Genomic DNA, 21844 nt, shown 5'->3' on the forward strand with positions numbered 1-21844 from the left:
AATTGGTTTCATTATCACTTTATACTTAGGAGTGAAAGGGTAGTTCAGTTCAATTCATGGCTCAATTTCTGCTCAGATTTAGTACTATAAAGCACCAGTTAAGCAACTGGTATATCCCATTCACATAGGGGTGGCTTTATAGTTGTAGGTGTGTATGTGCGTGAGTGAGTGAGCGAGCAAGCGAGTTGGGGGGAAACAGCCAAACTAAAGTGAATTCCTGCTTCATGAAGCTGGGAAGAAAAGGGAGAGTGACAGGAGCTTAAAAATATTAAATAGCATTAATTTCTCGCTAAGCAGTAGCTGTTCCTTTAGTACCATATAAAACAGCATCTGATAAAGAAGGGGGTATAAACCATGCACCCTTCACCAAGTATTGCACTCTGTTGTCCCTGCAATGTGACTGGGATCAACTGAGTTTGACACCTATTTTAAAACGGGCTAAAGTTAGATCATCATGTCCATACCAGCAGGCAGAACAATGAAGTTCAACATCAGATTTGAACGAGGAGGGAGAGCTGGGGTTGAAAGATATTATTGAAATGGAGATACTTTAGCGTTGTTCTATTCTGAAAAGCGAACCAATGAAAACAACACGCATCTTTGAATCCGTTTCCTGTTTGTATTTAGTCATACTGGCTTACTGCATAACAAATTTTTGTGATTTCTTTCATCTGAAAGAACTACAGATGAACACAGCCATTTAAGAGAGGTTCATGAGCAAGCCAGAATAAAATTAACAAAAGTAACAAGTTGCAGACATTTTTACCACCCCTTCATACTAATGCAGCATCATTAGAAACAAATGGGCTGCAGAGGTGGAATTTAGGAAACTGTTTAAGCAGCAAAATCTTCATTACTAACTATGAGAATCAAAAGACCCAAAACAATCCCAAGTCAAAAAACCAGATCAAACAGAAAAACAACCCCCTCCCCTAGAAGCACACCACACGTTCTCTTTTAGATTTCAGGTTGATTTTGGAGGCTAGGAAAAGACAATTTATAGGCAAACTGGACATCTCTATTCTGAAATTGTTGAAACACAGTAAGCGCATGGGACCTCATGGTAAGTCACTTTTCAGAATACAACTGTATCTTATGGGTCTCTACACATCATTTAGCTGGTAAACTAGTACCTAAAATGTAAGACAAACAATTGTACTTAGTTCACATTGGCAGGCAAACGATATGAACAGTTTTCAAATTTATGTTTAACAATTTCTGATGATAAATGTAATCCTTTATACTGGTGGCCACTATCAGCTCTCAAAATTGAAAGCACCTTATTTAGTTCATTCAGAATTAAATCAACTTTATAACTGCATGAATAAAGCCCTCCAAATTTTGGTTGAAAGTAATTATAGCTTTCACTAGCAGTGAAAACTATAGAGTTACAAAGTGGTTTCCATGATAACCCCATTGTCAGATGTTCATAATTTTCTGAAAAGCTTCCATTTGGGCTGAAACTTTTCATGCTTGGTCTCAGCCCAAAGGTGTACTGTGTAGACCTGAAAAAGGAAAAAAGGTAAGTAAAAAGATCAAATGTGCCGAAACATCCCCTAACCCAGTCTTTATTTAGGGTACTCAGCACATAACCAAAGTAAAAGGGGACACTAAATTGTAAGTGTATTGTCTATTTACAAGTACATTTAAATGTTAATACATACACCAGTCACACAACTTGAGTTTAAAAAGTTAATTCCCCTAGGGCCTCAGCTTCCTTTCTTTTGCATTTTATTTGTATTATGCCAAAACAAATGCAGGGACTAAACTGTCTACTACAAAATAGTCACTGAGGCTAGAGAAGCAACTCTGATTATTAAATGCAGTTTTATGGTACCATTTTAGGCCCCAAGTTTAATTACCACAAAAACTACAATGAAAGAGGAAAAAGTTTTAAAGTAATTTTGGATCAAGGCAGTAACTTTAAAAATGTCCAATCTGGTGTATGCACGTTGTCATTTTGGCTTTGGTTTTTTGTTTTTTAAATCAAGCCATCATCTCATTGGCTTAAAATTTACATAACTATTGCTAATTAAGTACCTGAAATACACCTGACATAAAAGGCACCATGGAAAGAATGCATTATGGTCACAACCACCGCCACTTCTCATATTCTCAGAACTGCACTTGCTCAGTGCTGAACTCCTGACATTCTGGCAATGTATTTGACCACAAGGCAGCAGACTCATTGGTTCAAAATATTCCTTTACGTTCATGTCCAATACTGTAAGTTTTGCTCAAGCTCTTTTCCTAATATTATAGAATGAATGACAGTGAAAGTGATTTCACTATCAAACAAAACATATTTATCTTAAAATATCCTCAGTAAAATAAATAATACACTTATATCAAGCACAAATAAAAATAAGGCACTGTTGCCTGTCATAAAATAATAGAAAATAACATAATACAAAAAAAAAAAAGTCTTAGTCTTACTGGGCTCTTGATCGGGCCTCCTCCAGGGTAGAAAAATCAATTGTTGGCCCCATACTGCAAAATGCTCAGTGCCCTCCACTGTCACATCAATGAGAATTTGAGCGCGCTCTGCAGCTTTCAGGACTGGGCCCTCTACTTATAAAACTGTTTAACAGTAAAGGTAATGTGACATCTCTTATGCAACATATATTTTACACATAAAAATACATACACACACACACATACGCATACAAACAAAAAAGTGCTTTGTTTTGTTTTGTTTTTTTACCTAAATGCAAACTGGATGAGGATCCATGTGATGAAAGTGATGGCGGTGGCGTAAGTGAATGTCCTGGAGTTTGGCTTGGCAGAGGCATGCCTATTGGACTTGGAGAGGAGGAAAATCCCAGACTATTGTAAAATGGCTGCCCTATGGGTGCTAGGCTGCTACTAGATCTTTTGTACAAGTCAGAGCTAGTAGACAGAGAATCTCTCCTTGTGGCACTACTACTTGCAGAACTGCCAACTGAAGAAGAAATAAAAAGACCCTATTACATACAGTGTCAACTGAATAAAACCTATCCCCAACTATCGCTGGGCAATAACAGATGTGATCACAATAATTATAACAATCGTTATGACAAAGACAATTACTGTGATAACCATACATGCTTTTTAATAAATCATAGGCGGGTATAATTACACCACTAAGAAGGAAGCATTAGTCAATGCTCACATTTTCTGACATTTCATTCTAAACTTATTGGGACATTTTAGTACTGTGTTTTAATACCCTGGCTCCAGGCTTTGGGACAAGCAATTTAATTTTTTGCACTATGATTTTTTATGAACAAATGGTTTTGAAAACACTGCCATTAATCTCTAAAAAAATACATAAATAAATAAATTCAATAAGGAATGTGTGTTGATGTTACTTGATTATATGGTGTCACTGGTGTTTCCATGCCAGGTGTCTACCTAGACTGACTTTGACGCAGCATCAGCCCAAACAGTTCAGCCAATTTAGAAAAGGGGGCCAGTGAAGAACGTATTGCACCCATGTTAAGGTTTTAACATTTTTTAAGTTGGCATATCCAGATTTTCGGTCAGGTACTTGACATAACAGAGGTGGCCCTAGTAGTAGGAATTTCCATGCTACTTTTAAGAGAATCTATTCTAATTTGGCTAAAAACATAAACCTTTACAAAATCACAATTAACACGTGTTCAACAGAGACTTGATAGGACTTCAGAATGAAGATTTCTACCTATACTAGCTGTGCTTGAGTTTTGGGCTGATGAGCAACTTCTTTGCAAATGCCGCTCCAAGCTCTGGGCACTAGCATGGGAAGCAGGGATCTTGCATCTCATGCGCAGAATGCCCACCCTGATATGACCAACAACTGCGGTAGATAAAACAGCCTGTTTTGAACGCAAATGGGACAGAAGCAGAAACGGGAATGTGGGGAGCAGACTGGGAAAAAGAAGACTAGTAGAGGATTGAGATCAGACAATGAACTGACGGGGAGATTGTAACTGGCTGCACAAGGAGACTGGGAAACTCAGAGATTGGGTTGTGGGGGGTGAGGACGAGAGAGAAGAGACAAGTTTGATGAGAAGCCAGAGCACAGAAATAGCACTGACCAGCTAAGGTAGGAGACTGGGAAAAAGAGCTTCTTGTAATGGAAATGAGGCAGACTGGATTAGGAGCAGAAGGAAGGAAATTAGAAGCCAGTGAGGACAATGAATACAAGGTGCTGTCTACGCTTACCTCCCAGCCTCCAGGCAAACTAGATTAAGAGGAAGGATGGAGGGGAGAGGGTATGGAGTGGAACTGACACATTCTGGATGGACACTGAGGATAGGAAGGAAGACTAAGGCAACTGGTATGAAAACCCTAAGAAATGGAGACTCTAAAAGTTATAAACCTATTGATGAACCATGTGGGCATTAATTTAAATTTGATTTATTTCTTTTATTTTTTTAAAGAAAGTATGAAGTTACACAGAAACATGTTAAAACATTTAAGGCTGCAAAATCAAGCACTCAATAGTTAAGAAGTGCCAGCATTGGGACTGCTTGCAAAATCTTAATTTGGCTTCCTTGTACACATGCAGTATGATAATGTCTAATTACATGGCCATATACTCCATTCCAGTGGGGGCCAACTTTTAAAGGCATGCCACAAATTAGTCCTGTAGCCTGCCCGAGTGCCTCTTTCTGCTCAATCTGTTGCTCTGCTTTCTTTCCCCTACTGTACTCCCTTGCTCAATAGCCTCCTCTCCTTCCTGTAATATTCTGCCTACCTGCTCTCCTTTCTGCTTCCTGCCTCCTCTCCCATCTGTCACTTGTAGCCACCCCAGCTTTATTCTATGTAGCCCCAGGCCATTCAGTGCATCACATAAGAAATGGTCATTAAATGAGTAATTGTTCAGTGCTTTGGCATCTTTCCTTATTCAGTGAGTGACACAATGCCTTATTCACTGTATCCTATTCAAACCTTGTTCTGAAAATAGATTTATTTTCTTATCTGCTTCTGCATGACACTCATCACTACAGTATATCTGCATGCGTCACAAAACGTTAGAGCATTTATCTTAACAAAACCCCTGTGTGATTAACTGGTACTATCCCATTGACAGAGCTGCAACTATGAGTGCACAGCAGTTCTGCAAGTCAGAGAGCAAGAAAATCAGAAACAAAATTAATAACGAGGGAAAAGTTGGGTTTAAGTTGAATAGCGTCATATGGGTGGTGCATGAACAGAATTCAGTTCTCCAAACCAATTTTCAACTGGCTTAACTACGAGACCACCCCTTCTCTTCCTGCAATCCCTTACTTTATTCTCTGCAGATCAGAACTTGTGCAACAACAGAAGTAGTCAGAAGTCCTACAGATAAATAACTTCCATCCCTAGTCTATAGTGATGCGTAGATGAGGTCCGCTTTATGCGTTGAATGAGGCAGAGGTCCTGGGGCAAGGCATACAACCATGTAATTAAAGACTATCATAATGTACACACAGAGGGATCACGTTAAGGTTGCAGAGATAACTTTAATTCTTGCATTTCCCAAAATCAGAGCTTGATTTGATTCTTCTATCTGAAAATTTTTCTTTTAAAAAGTTTTCTGCATGTGTGCAATTTGTACTCTCCTATTCTCATAACATAATGCATAGATTCATCATATATATGTCTGCTTGTATTTGCTAGTTGTTTGCCCATTCAGCTAGGGTTTTATGCTTACTACAGCATTTGCTTTGGGAGGCTAAATGATTTTTTCTGTAGCAATGGATTTTTTTTATTAAAAAAGGGAAAGAGCTGTATTTTTTGCCTATCAGTTTTCACTGGCTCTTTTAAATTATAACCCTGCCCATGCAAGACACTGAGGGGAAAGACAGAGAAGCTCAAACCTCTGGGTGTGTCATCAATTACATAAATTCACCTCAAGAATGCATTAATAAAATGAAAAGAGCTATACAGTTATCAGCAACTACATCATATATATTTTTTAAAGGCTATTTTGGTAAGTATCAATTATACTTACTTGGCGGGAGGGCACTTTCAATAAAATTGCACTTCAATACTACTATTAAGAATACCTTCGTTTTTAGATAGCACCTTTCATCCTAAAGGATTCACAGCACTTCTCAATCTGCATAGCATAGACTGCCTCTCTCCACTAGGGGCTGCCATGTCAATGAAGACAACTAGGGATACTATTACAAGATTTTAGGATCTATAGACTATGGTCAGGGCGCTAGACTGAAAGTTAATATTGCTATGTGACACAGACTGAATCTGCTGCCCTTCAACATTTGCTGGAAAGACTTTGCCTGAAGGATTGGCATTAGCTTCATAAGAGGTTGCCTCTGATTATGCTAGACAAGATTTCATGTGTAAATATATCCAGGCATTTGTACACGTGTGTGCTGCAGCGCCAGGAGCTTTTAAAAGTGCCTAGTGCTGTAACATGCATTTGTATAAATGGCAAAATGGGTGTCAGCACTGAGAAAATGGTGGTATGCTTTTGAACTAAAGCACATCAAAGGTGTTCTAGTTCAAAAGTGCACTGCTGCCATTTTCTTAGTGGTGATGCACATTTCACTATTTACATAAATGTATGCAATGCAGCACTGCGCATCAGCTTGCGTGCAGAGCAGACTTGATTAACTGAGCCTGCTCCAATGTGCTGGATCTCCGGTGCGTTGGAGCAGACAAATGTATGTGTATAAATGACCTATAATTTTAAGTATTATATGTTGTTTAGTCTTAAATAGATGCCTCACATTAAAATATGTACACATATATGGGATGCAGTCCCTCTACCCATGAAATGCAACAGTACCTAGATTGGAACACTGACTGTTATATTAAAAACGTACAGAAGCTACACAGCATTTCAGAACATATCTACAATGAAAAAAATAGGACAGGGAATGCACAGTTACTCTGTAAATCTCTTAGCAACATTGCAGAAAATCATTTGAAAAATTATTTAACTGAATACCCTTTTGGTGATTTTTTCTTTAAATGTATGCATCACAGAGGTACTCTTAGTCCATTCCAAAATGGTATGAACAAAGGCTGGAGTATAATACGCGATTTTGGGTTTCGTGGTTTAAGCAGTTTTCTTAATATATAAGAGTTACTTCTATCCCATAGTGCAAAACTGATGTTGAAAAACCTGCAAGTCAATAGCTCTTTAAGTCTATTTGTTTCAATGGACATTCTACATGTTACCATGTGAAAAGTGTTTCAGCACTGAAGTTGGTATGCTTCAATTTTTTTTTTGCTTATTTAAACTGACTAAAAAAAATGTTTAATGAGGGGTTATTAAAAGTTTTCTTATACATTTAAAAACTGCTTCATATTGGACATTTCCCAATACTTAAAAGCATACTGTTAAGCTACATAAGCTCGATATTTTGCCTTAATTTTTATCCAAAGTACATGAAACTGTTAGTGCGCTTCACTGACATTTTTTTGAAAGAAAACTGAAATGCAACATAGTGCTATGTGCTATAAATATATAGCTGAAGAAAAGATCTTCTACAAAGATATTTCTTTCCAGCTTCTAGAATTTAAAAATAAGTTACTTTAAAATTATTAATACTACCTTGATATGAACTCATGTGACTAAAAAATTGGTAAATAAAAGAATGTATCAAGTTTCTGATACAAATTAAACAAAATCAAGAACATTATGGCAACATGCAATAGGGTGGTTTTAAAAACAGACTGAATTCAAATTTTGGGGCACTAGTTATTTATCAAGGCCCCAATTCTGCAAAAAGTTATGCATGTGCTTAATTGCACATAAGAGTAATCCTCCAGAAGTTAACAGAACTACTCATGTGTATAAGTCTTTGTAGGATCACAGCCCAAATCCTTTAAAGTAACATGCAAGGGTGACTATAACATTTGATCAGTATGTGCCAAATAATATTTCAATCTGTATTTTTTTTAAACAATTTAAGAGTTTTCCAGGCATGAAAAGTTAGTTCAGAAAATATCTCTGAAAAAGTAACGGACTAATCAATGTTTAAAAACCCCCCCAAAAAACAAAAAAAACAAAAAACCCCCACAAAATACAGACTTGCCTGAGAACCTTAGTAAGAATACACACAACTCCTAGGGCAGTGAAATGTGCTTATTTCTGTTTTTTGAAAGTATTTTGAAGGTGTTTGTGACTGAAGGGTATAATTTTTTAAAATTATTTCACATACAGAGGGCTTAGTGGATTAAACAACTTTTTGTTTTCTTCCCTAGATTATGTGATCATTCCTGTTTTAACCTCAAATAACCAATCTTTCAAGTTCTATTTGGAAATGTACTGCATAAAGTGCATGTGTACACAAAAGATATTTCTTCTTAACCCACAAACCTCATAGAAACTCCTCACTGTATTAAGAACCTACCTGACGTGCCAAATCCACCAAGTGCAGAGCCGATAGCTGCTCCTAAGGAGCTGCTACTTCCAAAGCCAAGAGATGTAGTTCCTGGTTGGCCAGGACCATGAGAAAACAGGGAACTGCTCTGGGAGTTACTGGCCAAAGAGTTACTGCCATAAAATGAATTAGATTGTAGACTACTATTTGTTTGCTGCTGTTGCTGTTGTGGCTGGGCACCAAGTGGCCGAAATAGACTGTTTGTGGCTCCTGCCAAATTGTTTGCTGTTCCGCCAGCTGAAGCTGCTGCAGCTGCAAGACACATGTTTTCAATCATCATAACAGCTCCCTAAAACATTTATAACCTTGAAAATGAATTATTCATATATAATATTATTTTCATGGATCCCTCCCAAAGAAGCAGATGTATAGCTTAAAGGATGACTATATATCAGAGGTGGGCAAAATAAGGCCCATGGAACAGATTCGGGCAGCCAAAGGATTCTATATGGCCCATGGCAGATCACCTGCCCCCTCTATCCCGGCAGTGTGTGCAGGGTAGATGGGCCTGGATCAGATAGGATAATATCAATTGTCACTGCCGCCACCCCCCAACAGCTCACTAGAATTCCTGAAGAGGGGCTTTGCATCACAGATGCACAGTGCAGCAGTGGGGTGCCCATGCAGACATGTGATGTAGTATATGTGTGCATGGGGGAAGGGGAGGTGGGAATGAGCATGCGGCGCAGTGGGGAGGGGGGTTGAGGAGAATCTGTAAAGGAGGGCTGTAGCTCAACCTAGTGTAGCCCTTGGGGTATCAGACCCCACAGAGATGTAGAAGTTGGACAACCCTGATGTAGAATAAGAACCTAACTAAATATCAAATATTCATGAATTAAAATTCCAGGGAGAAATGCTTGAAGACAGAATTGTGAAACAAACCACCAGAAACATGGCAGATCTAGTACTTACCAGCTTGTGCTGCTGCAGAACTGATTATAACAGGAGTTGATGCCACCAATCTAACTGGTGCTCCAAGGCCAGTTCTTGCTCCAGGGCCTACTACTAAGGCACCAGTCTGATCATAATAGGCAGTGGGGGTTAGTACTTGATAGCCTAAATAATACAAAATAAAATGGTTACTAGTAACAGTATCTGTTTCGGAGATGAAGAGTTCGGTAAGTATCTCTTCTCTCCTTCAAGAATTATGCAAATACAAAAACTCAAAAAAGCATTCTTGCAAGATACCTAAAATATCAACTAAATTCTACACAAGGTAGTTTGAGAAGTCTTTTCATTAACATATTTACTACACTGAAATAATCAGGACGCTTCAGTATCATATACCCTAAAGTAACGCAAGAGCTGGAGCTTGCCCAAATTTGATTTTTCATTAAATTAAATTAAAATAAAATAAAGGCTGCTAGAAAAACCTGAAGCTTAAGTAGCATACAGGGAAAAAAACTTAGAGCAGAAGTTCAACCTTTATTTTCAATGCTCATTTAAAAACGGTACAGGAACTCTGTATTTTTAAAAATCTTTTTTGGGTTGTAGCTTCTGATCCCTCTTACACAAGCAATTTTAGACATAGTTGTATTGTTCCCTCCTATCCTCTTTAATGAGAAAAAGGCTTCTGATATTCATGCACTTGTAAGTGTGGGATTGGGAAACTCCTACATTTTTTGGAAAAAGCATGTTAAAAATCCTTCTAAAATGTTTAGGTGAGAACTGCTCCTGTCAAGTACAGGAATACTAGAATTACAGTCAAAATAATAAAATCCAAGCCAGTAAATTATGCGCCAAATAAAACCATCCATTTCATTCAGAGATTGTGTTTGAAAGGAAAGAGAGAGGAGAGAAACAAGAGCGCTCAGAATGAAAGCAATTTTTTTTTTTAAAAAAAAGGAAAAGTAAGGGAGAGACCAGAGGGGACATGTAGGGGGAAACAAAACAAGAGAAATACGTACATTAAAAAGGTAATGACACCTGGATATACATACAGATATTAGATGCCTCATAGTAGACATGGACTCAAAACAGGAGTCACAGAAGTCCATAAGAATTGACTAATTTTAGGTTGGTGTATGTTTAAATGAATGAAACAGACCATTCCAGATGCCCTCACCACATTCAAATCTGTTCAAGTTAAGAGGTATGTTTCATAAATGGAATTAAGGTTACAAAACTATACAAAGAAGTTAGGAAATTTGAGAATTAAGGCTGCACAGGAAATCTTAAAATACACCTCCTCATGTGCATGCACTGATATAGGGTTAGATTCAATAGAGAGAGACATCCACACCTAAGAATGAGGCACTACTGCTACTAAAAATTGAGAAGCAAGGTGTGTTTTTTTCACTGCATCTTTTATTGGACCCAAAGAAGGACACTTTGTGCCTGAAAGCTTGTTCAACGTATTTCCAGCTATGTAGCTGGTCAAATTAAAAAAAAAAAACCCCAAACCTTGCTTTTTGCATATTGTCTGAACAATTATCATTGCACTACTACCGCACCCCTACTTAATAAACAGTTCTAGAGGCAGGGTCCGGGAACTGGGTCTCCGTCTCCTCACACCCAGTGGAGTGCCTAACCACCAGGTCTCAAGATCATGCTCCCTCTTGCTCTTCCTTTGACCCAATGAACCATGAACTCTAGTACACAATGGTACAGCTTCAACAAAGGGAAGCAGAGCAACCATGTAGAATACATGGTGCTTAGGGCACTCTTCAGCGAGGTGGGTAATATGGGTTTGATGCTAAAGAGGAGAGGAACACAAATTCTGAAACCCTAGATTGAATTCCAGGTCCTCTAGAAAAATGAATATATACCGGGGTGGGCATAATGCGGCCCACCAAGCCATTCGATCCAGCCCATGGGCCCCCCCCCAAACTAAGAAAATTAATATTTATCTGCCCCTGGCTGCCTGTCATGCGGCCCTCGAAGGCTTGCCAAAACTCAGTAAGCCCGAAATAATTGCCCGCCCCTGATATATACCCTCTATTCCCATCACCCCAGACCTGCCACTGTCCCCATCCACAGTTCCCTTTATGCTGCTTTTTGTTTCTTTTCCACACCAAGAGTGTAAACGCTGAGCGAGGAGAGTAAGTTTCTACTTGCTTCTACTACTCTCAGTTTCTGTGTCTAGTGTCACTTTCCAAAATCGATGAGACACAATTCTAGTGAAACTCCTATTCAGCCACTACAGTTGTGGACTGCTGTATGTTTGGTGACAACTGGATCTTCAGAGAATTTTGATACCAAGCATAAATGCCTCTACTAATAACACGCAGATGGCAATTTTTAGAGGCTTATAATTTAGGCAAATTTGGGTGGATTTTTTCAGGGACAACACAAAGGCAAAAAAGTACCTTCTGTCAAGTTGCAAATCCCTGCTTGGTACTTGACAGAAGGTCAAGTCCCTACTTGGAACTCACAAGGGCTTCTCAACTGAACAGTTGTAAGAACTTTACCACTAGTAAAACAAGGCACTGCTTGCATAATTCTCAGAAATGACTGAATTGTTGGTACTTAATGGAAACTTAAAAAGGAAAAAAAACACCCCAAAACAGCCCGAGTTATCACAGTATATTTTAGCTCAGGCAATTAAGTTAGCACAAGTGGTAAGCAAGTGAAAACAGGGTCTTATAAAGGAAATTGTTAGGCAACCTTAACTATAGGCAGCGCTGCCAGCTCCACCCATAAAACTGTGCTGTGATGGTCCAATGCCTTCACCACTAAATCTGCTACTTTCATATGCTAGGAAAAGGTGAGGCTTTCTGACTGCACTCTGCTTTACTGAGGTTCTGTAAAGAATGCAGAATAGAATATTAGGAGAAAGTTGATTAAGAAGAACAGGTCTCTACAATCCAATATTCACATATTTACTATACACATTAGCAATATATCATTAAATGTTCCAACTAAATAAAACTAATTCTAGCACCTACAATTCTATTTACATGTCTAACACCAGTTAGTAACATATTATAATCAACCCACCTTTTCTACAACTAGAATGGGAAAGGTTACTACTTACCAGTAATTGATGGTAGGATATTTCCACCCCCCTCCACCCCACTTTTGCCTTTATACACCTGGGATGAGGTCATAAACCAGTATCCTCTAAAGCAGTGATTAGAGGCTGTGTGGGAATACCTCAGACATGCCTCAAAACTAGACAGTTCTCTAGATTATTTCAGAGTACTACTAACTAAATGAATGTCTTCAAAAAGAGAAGATGAGTAGGGTGAGGGGGAGAACAAGCAAGTTTACTCTGTTGGAATCAAAGCTTAAAAGATTTGCTAAAATTGTTGACTAGCATGATATTTCTGCATCAGACAGACATGAAACCAGACTGCTGTCTGCCCAAGGAACTGAAGAATGCCAGACTGCATGGTTGTAGACCCCATGCTCCTATCCAGAAACTGGTGATTTTGAAGCGAATGATAACAGGCTTGAAGCATTAATAAAGACCTACTTACTAAACAAAGCAGAAGGCAGGGATGAACTAAAACAGGGGTGTCAAACTAATCCAGCCTCGCAGACTGGATGAATGTTTCTGAGCCAGTCTGCGGGCTGGACCAAAAACCAATTCCCTCTAGAGTGGTGGTGACACCAGGTCCAGCCCATGTACCATGTGCAGCATACATACGGTGCTGGCCCCATGGCTGTATGTGGACTGGACTCAGTGGCATAGGCAGCGCTGGAGCCAGCACAGAGTACGCGCTGTCTGTGGCATGTAGACTGGGCTCAGTGCTACATGCAGCACGGGGGTCTAGGGCATGGGCTGCATGCAGCACCTTGCACCAACCTGTGCTGCCTGTAGCTCATGTGCCACACGTAATGCACCAGGCCGGGGCCAGTCCAGCAACCCATGGACCACATTACACAGCTCCACAGGCCAGACCCAGTTTGTGAGCCCTACCTTTGACACCCAATCTAAGATCTGCTGGCAATTTGCACATTCTGCCTCCCTCTTCCTCCCCTTTTGAGACACTGTAATGAACTTCAAGAACAACAGGCCTGGTATTACTCAGCTGACTACAGCATAAAGATAGCTTCTTCTACAGTTCTCTTTTCTGCCCTTTCCTTCCGCAAGTATAGCTCGTAGCCTGCTCCCTAAACTCGTCCTCTGCCTATATCAGACTTCATCCTCTCACTTCTTTTCTCCCCCACCCAATGAATCAACTGTCAGCCTTCACATATAAGAATATTATGATCTCTGTGGCCTAAAAAGCCTAACTGCTTCTTTTCCTCTGAATCCAAGGATTCCCCCTCTGTCTGTTCTCTCAAGGACCTCCTCTGTGTCTTTTATTTCCTTCCAGTGGGGTTTATACCAACACTATTCTATGACTATTAATCTACAAAATATCCAATGACTTCTTCTCATGGTTTTTATTTAATTCTTAATCTCTATCACTGCTTGTTCTTGAAATGCTTTTTTTTCCCCGAGCTCTTCGCCACTCCTTTTCTGGTTTTTTTCTTACCCCATTTTACAATTCTTACCATGTTTTTTACTAGGTTGATCATCCTCTCTTCTCCCACATTCATAAGGAGCCAGACAATGCTCTCCCTAACCCTGCTCCCTGCTTTCTCTATACTGTACCCTCTTTAGTATGATTGCCATTTTTACAACTTGCAAATCCACTCCTGCCCTGCTGGCCTACACTGTTCCAAACAATCCCCATTATAATTTGGCATATTCTCAACCATAGCATCATAAAGTAGGGGTGGAAGGGACCTCCGTAAATCATCTAATCCAACCCCTGACAGGATCAGCCTTTAAATTTAATAAATTTAAACAATGAAATCCGACACTACTCCTCTTCTTAACCGTTATCTTTTCCCCACTCACCATCATTATATAGCCCTATGAAACAGTACTGTTTGCTTGTGTGTTTGGACTGAAGCCAAATATTCAGAAGAGCTATTTTTAAAGCAACAGATATATTTTTTGAAACCAAGTATTGAAAAGTGTGAAAATCAATTAAACTAATACAAAATGTTTTATAAAAACATTCCTTCCCTCTGTAGATGACCCATTTTAGCTTGAATTAATTAAATCTTTAGTAAAATTGAAGAGAATTGAGTTGGAAGCCAAATGTAGTTATCTGCTACTGCATTATTTTAAGATCTTAAGAATTTCAACAAATTAAGCACATTTAAATGTATATGTATGTATTTTGGGCAAATACTGGAACAATGGAATTATGTCTGCATGCAGCCCCATAGCTACAGATTTAAGATTTGTATTTACTGCAGGTATTTAGGTCCAGATGAACCCTGACACTTGGTAGGGTTAGGTTCTTAGCCCTTCTGTGAAAATGAAGGTTTGTGAAACATCTGGAGGTAATATGCAGCCAAAGCAAAGAGCTGAGAAGAACTGCTGATCAGAGAAGCAGCATCCTTCAAAGTAAGAGGGACAACAAATAAGCATCTCATCATTAGTTTGGTAACCTGCTGCAAACTACATCGGTTGTGAACCACATGGATACCAGTGATCTGGCTTCTATGATAAAACTACATGACCAACCTTGTAAGCCTGGCTCTGAAAGTTAAACATTTCCAACTAAATTCTATCTGTAAATTGTGATATTTTTAACCTAATTTACTTCTAATAACTTCTCTCCTCATTCATCACTAATGGGGAATAGGGAATTCTTAGAAATTGTGGGTAAAGAAAACGTCTTGAACAGGAAAGTTTCTGGAGATGCAAGAACCATTTTTTCAAAAGAGCACATTTTCCTTTAGATAGAGGAAATAATTCCAAAACCTCTCTTCCAGAGGTTATGAGTTCTTAAAAAGCCAGCCACAGCTTTGCCATATTGGTTATATCCTGAGGTTAGGGTTTGTTCAGAAGTGTGGGAGCAGGAGTCTGGGTTCTTCATAGTTCATAGTTTTAGGGTCGGAAGGGACCTAATAGATCTTCTAGCCCGACCCCCCGCCAGGGCGGGAGAACAACAAAAAACCCTAAAAACAAAAACGGGACTCAAATGAGTCCAGCCAGGTAGGCATCCAGCCTCTTCTTAAAGACCCCCAGGGTAGGGGCCAGCACCACCTCCCTTGGAAGTTGGTTCCAGCTCCTAGCCACCCGTTCTAGATGTCTAGTTCAATGATGGCCAAACCACGGCTCCCCAAGCCTGCCCTCCCTCCTTCTCTCCCTCCAGGATGGCTGGCTCAGGTGCTGGGCTGCTAGGGCAGGGACTGCAGCTGCACTGCTTACCCTGGGCCTCACTCCCCACAGGGAAAGCTCGAGCAGCTTGGCGCTACGGCAGCAGGAGGGTATGCTGGGGCGGAGGGAAGAAGGGGGAGGGAGTGTCACCTCCACTCTGGGTCGCTTAGCACCACTCCTCCTCCTGCTTTTGAACTTTAGTGGAGGACTGGATGCGGCTTCCAGGGCAAGTAACTCTGGCCACTCCTGGTCTAGTTTGATCACAGCACTCCCATAAAACACCATGGAATAACTTTAGTATACCTGCAATCACTGGGACTTTGTGGTTATCATCATCTTATTTACATGTAAACCACTTTTTGTGAGTAGCATAAACTGTGCACTAAATGATTTCCTGCACGTTCTTCAAAAGAGGCTGACACTAGACACTAAGACAGGCTCCATACGGTCATATATGTTTCTGTTTAGACGTGCTACCGATTAAGTTGTTGAAGTGGACTGTGATGTGTGCTCAGATTTTGGATAATTGTGTCCCAAGTATCTTCCTCATCTTCCAAGGGATGACTCCAAAGTGAGTATCTTAAGGGTGTAGAGCAGGGATGTCAAACATACAGACCAGATCTGGCCCATGGACTTAGGTCATCCAGTCCACAGACTTTTGCCCCAGCTCTGGCCCTGATGGCAGGGCTTCCCACAGCAGCAGCCTGCATTCTGGACTGGGGAGCACAGAGCAACTTTTCCAGCAGAAACCAGCCAGAGCCAGGAAAAAAGTGGGCTCTGGCTGTGGCGCCCAAGCTTCTGACCACAAGTGCTGATGGCGCTGCCTGCCTCTGCAAAAATCCCTGCCAACACAGCCAGAGCAGGGTTTGCCTGTGCCCTGGTGCTCGATCTGCCAGTGCCTGGCTCTTGCTGAGGTGCTAGCTGCTGCCATGGGAAGATGTGGCTGCTTTGTGCAGGGGCTTTGACCTGATGCTCCTCTTCCCTGCTGAAGGAGAGGTACAGCCTCCAGCCCCTTCCCCAAGGGCTGGGGAAGCTTAGGGCTGGAGTGCTTCCTCTGCTTTGCTCCCAGAGATGAGTGAAGCAGAGGAGGCTGTTTCCCTATTCCCCAAAGTTTGGTCTGGAAGGTGAAGCAAATCTTTCCTAGCTGCTCCCCTCGCCTTCCCCAGACCAAGACCCTACACATTCATAGGTTGTTCTGGCTCATGCAGTTATACTAAACACAGATCAAATATGCTAATATTCTACTACAATACATTGTGTTCTATAACATACAAATAATGAGAACTAGAAATAACATTCATCTAAAATATTCTCTATTTCAGAACATCTAAGAAAACGGATTTGGAACATAGAGCTCTATTTTAATTCTCTTGCAAGACTCAGAGGTCACCAAAAATGGAGCAATTATATTTCAAGCCAATCATCATCTTCACAGTGAATTAAGCAGCTGGTCTCTCCCCACCGTTAATCATTTAAAATTTTCCATTTCAGATGCAATATTGTTGATTTATATTCTACAGGTAGAAAATCTACGCCAATAAATAATAATTTCTGTGGCATTAGTTGCAGTAACAATACTTACAATTATCTTTCAATATGACTGTAATAGGCAGTTCTACAAGAATAGCATTATGCATGTGGCCCTATCAATCCATTTGCCATATTTTCTCACATACAAAATGCACCTTCTTCCCAAAAATCAGCCTCCACCAAAATTGGGGTGCATGTATTAAGCTTGGAAGCTAACTATCTGCCCAGGATAGCGCACCCTGTATTGATTCCTCCTCCAAAGTGCAGCAACTGTTGCATTACTATTCAAGAACCTGAGGGAGTCAATTGACTTAGTGGCTCATTGTTCTTCACTCCAGAAGTGTTAACAATCCTCTCCTTTTAAATGGTCATGATGTTCCACTATTCGAGCTAACCTTGCTTAGGGTAATTTTGCTGTCTGCTAGTTGCTACTGCTCTCTCCCTTGCTATTTCACAGCCCTGGAGACTCTTTAGTTCTTTTCAAAATCATAAATCATAGATCCACCCATGGAGACCAGCCTTCAACAACAGCTGAAGTTTCAATTTTAGTTAAGCAGGAAAGGGAAGCTGAATCAGCTGAAGATTAGGCTCTGTCCCTGCTCTATGCAGCTATAACTCTGGGAAAATCTTCTCTCTTCATTCTGCCTTCAAAAGGTGAGTATTACATTCCAGGGCACACTGTATGGGAGAAAATATGGTACATAAAGGATTGTGTAAATGTGCTAAAACTAAATATATTAAAACTGTAAGGAAATAGTCTTTAAAAACATATTACAGCTAAAAAAACCTTAAAGAAATAGTTGTATTTGAAAGAACTGTGTGCCACTGTCATATCCAAACTAAAACAGCATAAAGTTGTACAGAGACAAGCCCTAAACACCTTGTTACAAATGTAGCATGATTTTAAGAGAACGTAAACTTTAATCTTGATAAAAAAAACAATACTTTATCTTGAACTGATTTTTAGTTTCCTTAATCCATCAATTATATACCTGGCATGCCTGTAGCAAGACCCTGACCAAAAGCCAAAGCTGGATTTGCTGCCGCAGCTGCTGCAAGTGACTCTGCCTGTTGCCCTTGCTGACCCTGATTGGGAGTAAGAGGGCGCTGACTTGCTCCAGCACGTAGAACCTACAAAAGACCAATAGGATACTATTTTCTTAAAAGCTGAAGTACAAAAATCAATCTATATACTACAAAAGGACTAGGAGAGTTGCCTTCTATTTCATACTTTTTAGCTCCGCATTTATTTTTCAACACTCCATCTTAATGATATCAAGTGCATAAGCATGTATATACTACTTTGCTGGCAGTATTGTGGCATGAGACCGTATTAGTTCAAGGACTGCCTTGCATCTTCTGCAATTCAGACAATGGGGCTCCAGTATGTTTTATGAAGGGCAATGATTCTAGAAGGGTCTAAAATTGTAAAAATTCTTCCAAGAAGTTAAATTTGCCAACATATCAGTGAATCCAAGTAATTTATTAACTGAAAGTCAGTCCTTACCTGCCAAGTAGATAATATATTTAAATAACGATCACTTAGTCTCAAGTTCAGTCAGTAGAAAATTTTCATTCCTGAACTTGTAATAAATTAAGAGGTGATTATTATGGCAGAAAAGTTTACCAGCTGTAGTTGTGAAATACTTTTCAAACACAGCCCCTTCTACAAGGCCAAACAAAACTTTGTGTGCAATGGACATCAAGTCTTCTACAGGCCACTTCATTATAGGGGTTTTAGGGTTTGTTTGTTTTTTAGACTTCTTGATCTAGTTATGAAAAATAAACTTTACAAATCATCTATTGGCATATGCCACGGGGCAAAAAACTTACAGCCCATGGAGCTACTGGACCTAGTGTGTGGACATGGGGCTTCAGCAGTAGGTGCTCAGCACAGGGAGAAGTGTTGGCTGTAGGTGGGTCCTAGCACCTGCTTTTCCAATCCCTGACCCAAGGTGTGCCATTTGGCCCACAGTCAGAAAAGATTAATAACCATTGGCATAAGCCGTTGGTACCCATTTTTCTTTCTGAAGAAGAAAAATGCTATTTAGAGTATCTTACACCTGAATATTCCTATGCAAGTTTTTTTTGCAGGAATTCTTTCTATATTCAATATTCATATAACAAATACAAACAAAAAATTCCACAAAACCAACATTTCAGATACTAATACAATTTATCAGTAACAAAGATTAACCACCTCATTAAGGGAAAGGTCAAAAGGAATAGGACTGTAGGGTGACTGAGTGCATTTCCACTCAAGCTCAAAACGGAAGGAAGTGCCATTCCTATTATAAACTATATAATAGTAAGAGCAGCATTAAGAGGTAGGTTGTAGGGTTTTTTTGCTTTTAGCTTTTTTTGAGGGAAAATAACTTATGGTAAGTTTTTAAAGTAAGAGAGAGGTAGCTAGCCACGTTAGTCTGAAGTTTGGCAGAAGACATATCAGGGTGGCACCTTACAGACTAACTTGTTCAGAGAGGGATAAGCTTTCGTAGGCTACAGCTTATGTTAGAAAATGCTACAAGTGGACTATGTTATGAATGCACCGGAGCTTTTTCCTCAAGTAAAAAGGATCTTCAGCTTGAACTGAAACATTATCATAATGGCTTCAAGTACTGCGTCACAAGTGGCCTCACAGAATGAATGGGAACAGTGTTGCCCTCTCAAGCAATAGTAATTAAACAGATTTATATTTTAAAATCCTGTATTTTCTCAGATACAAGGTACACCTTTCAGGCTATCTGAATCAGCCTCCTGCCCCCAAATGGGTGCGTGTATTAAGTAGGGAAGCTGGGGTTTTTTTGCTGGAAAAGCAGCATGCCTAAAGATGCTGCTGCTTGCCTCTGGCTCAGAAAGCTGAAGGAGTGGAGCCCTCTCAGCCACACTTACTGAGTACTGTAGCTTATGTTTGAAGCAGAAAGTGAACTGCTGGTAGTATCTTGACGAGGCTTGTGATGTGGAAACAGCACTTAATTCACAAGAATCGATCTGAAAGAACTACTTAACAAACTAACAAACACAGTCTTGCTACTACCCTTTGCAAAGGTCTGGGGCCTGGACCTTTTGCGAGAGAATAAGTGCTCCTGGAAACAAGAGTGACCATAAAGTGTGGCATCCCAAGAGAGAGTCTGGATGAGGCAGGGGGGACCAGGAAGCTCCTGCTGCCCATCCAGACTGTCTCCTGGACTGCCACATTTCCCGGACACTGTTCTCAGGAGCACTTCCGCTAGGGACACACAGTCGGCCCTATTTATGGAAAAATCTCTCTCTCCTACATTCTGTCTTCCAAAAAGACAAGGATGTGTTTCGAGTGACACTGTATGACAGAAAATACAGTATGTTAAGTGAATCTTACAAAAATAAGCCAATCTAGAATTAAAGAATAATGAAATATTTCAATGGGGGTGGAGGTGGTTATTATTCCAGCGACTTTTTAGCTACTATTATTCTTCCTACCTAACAGAGTAAAATCACTGCATGGCAGGAAAAATGAAATGACAGCATATTATCCACCTTGCTATGACACTTTTACAATTCTACCCATCTCAAACAGATATTATTTTGTATTTTGATGCTCTTAAAGAGAAATATATCCCAGATATACTATTTTACAATGGATGAGGAGTAACTACCTTAAGAGTAACTTCAGCACAACTGTCCCTTTCCCCATCATTATCAGGAAAAAAAATGTTATTCGGGAAGAAATGGCTGACTATCTGCTATTTCCCCCCCCCGCACTCCCCCCTTATTGACTATTTAAATCCCTTTCAGCTTTACATTAATACATGTGATTATTCAGGAAGTATTAATTACTGAACGTTAAAACCTTCTGCCACAAACTACAGCAACCTAGATTAAGAAAAAAATTTTACTTTATTCCTTTCATTTAGGATTGTAAAACAAGGCAATAAGAAAAGATTATGCAGCCATGGAAATTAAAAAGAAGCTGCAACAGTAGGTGATGTAATACAGCATATATATTGTTGCAAGGTACAAGAAAATCTGAAGAGAAATGTGCAGTTTGTTTTAAATAACCAAGTGAAATGATTTAAATGCTGATAAACTGAAGTGGCAAGCCTCATACAAATAAAGTGGATTAAAAATTATTTCATCTGAGAAGGATGTACTCTACCTGTTGCTGTCCTTGTTGTGCTTGTGAAGCTGCTTGTTGATTTGCTGTGGTGTTTGCTGCTGCAGCTTGCTGCTGAAATAAATTGGCTGGATATACCCCCCATGGAACTCCATAATACTGAGGAGGAACCACTGCTGGACCTAACAAGAGAAATCATTACCACTCTTTTTACTTATTTTCCATATTGCAACAGTCTATAAATCGTGATCAGCATGCTGACCTTATCATGCCAGAAGCTGAACAAGAAGATATTGTCCCTTCCCCAGATCAATCTATTTCAAACTTTACAAAATAATTTGCTTTTAAATTAGAAGTTTAAAAAAGGGATGCTCATGTAAATCTGGTTTCATTTAATGTTGTTTCTAAGGGATCCATTCATTTTTAGGCTTCATTTTAAATCTCCATTTTCTGGTTTAACATATTAATTAAATAGAAATGTGTCTAGAACACTGATAACCTTATAATAAACTGAAAAAATGTTAAGTCTAAGCGTACTACTGTGTATATGGAAGTACACTTACCTGTAGTTATTTTTGGACACCAATTCCTTTCCCCTACCCTTGAGGTGAGTTTTTAAGTGTGTAATTGATATGGCCTAAATATATATACTGTTATCACAGTAAACACTTTTGAGTTGCACTTCACATCAAAGTTCCATTTACAAAGAGTTATAAAGGATTAATAATTGTTAATAGTTTAATAAAT

At 39.6% G+C, this 21844-nt stretch overlaps 1 protein-coding gene across 10 annotated transcripts in view; it reads right to left on the minus strand.

Moving 5' to 3' along the window:
• Positions 1–21844, minus strand: part of PUM2 (pumilio RNA binding family member 2) — a 104915-nt gene that overhangs the window by 26876 nt on the left and 56195 nt on the right. For 8 of the 10 annotated variants that reach the window (XM_025212308.1, XM_025212306.1, XM_025212307.1 and 5 more), the window contains 5 exons: positions 21140–21279; positions 17997–18135; positions 9276–9419; positions 8334–8615; positions 2705–2941 (listed from right to left, as the gene is read on the minus strand). In XM_025212308.1, the coding sequence (XP_025068093.1) occupies positions 2705–2941; positions 8334–8615; positions 9276–9419; positions 17997–18135; positions 21140–21279 (942 nt within the window). The remainder of the gene's footprint in view (positions 1–2704; positions 2942–8333; positions 8616–9275; positions 9420–17996; positions 18136–21139; positions 21280–21844) is intronic. The other 2 variants (XM_025212310.1, XM_025212311.1) reach the window with 1 other exon arrangement.

This window comes from Alligator sinensis, unplaced genomic scaffold, assembly GCF_000455745.1.
Source record: "Alligator sinensis unplaced genomic scaffold, ASM45574v1 scaffold200_1, whole genome shotgun sequence".
Lineage (NCBI taxonomy): Eukaryota > Metazoa > Chordata > Crocodylia > Alligatoridae > Alligator > Alligator sinensis.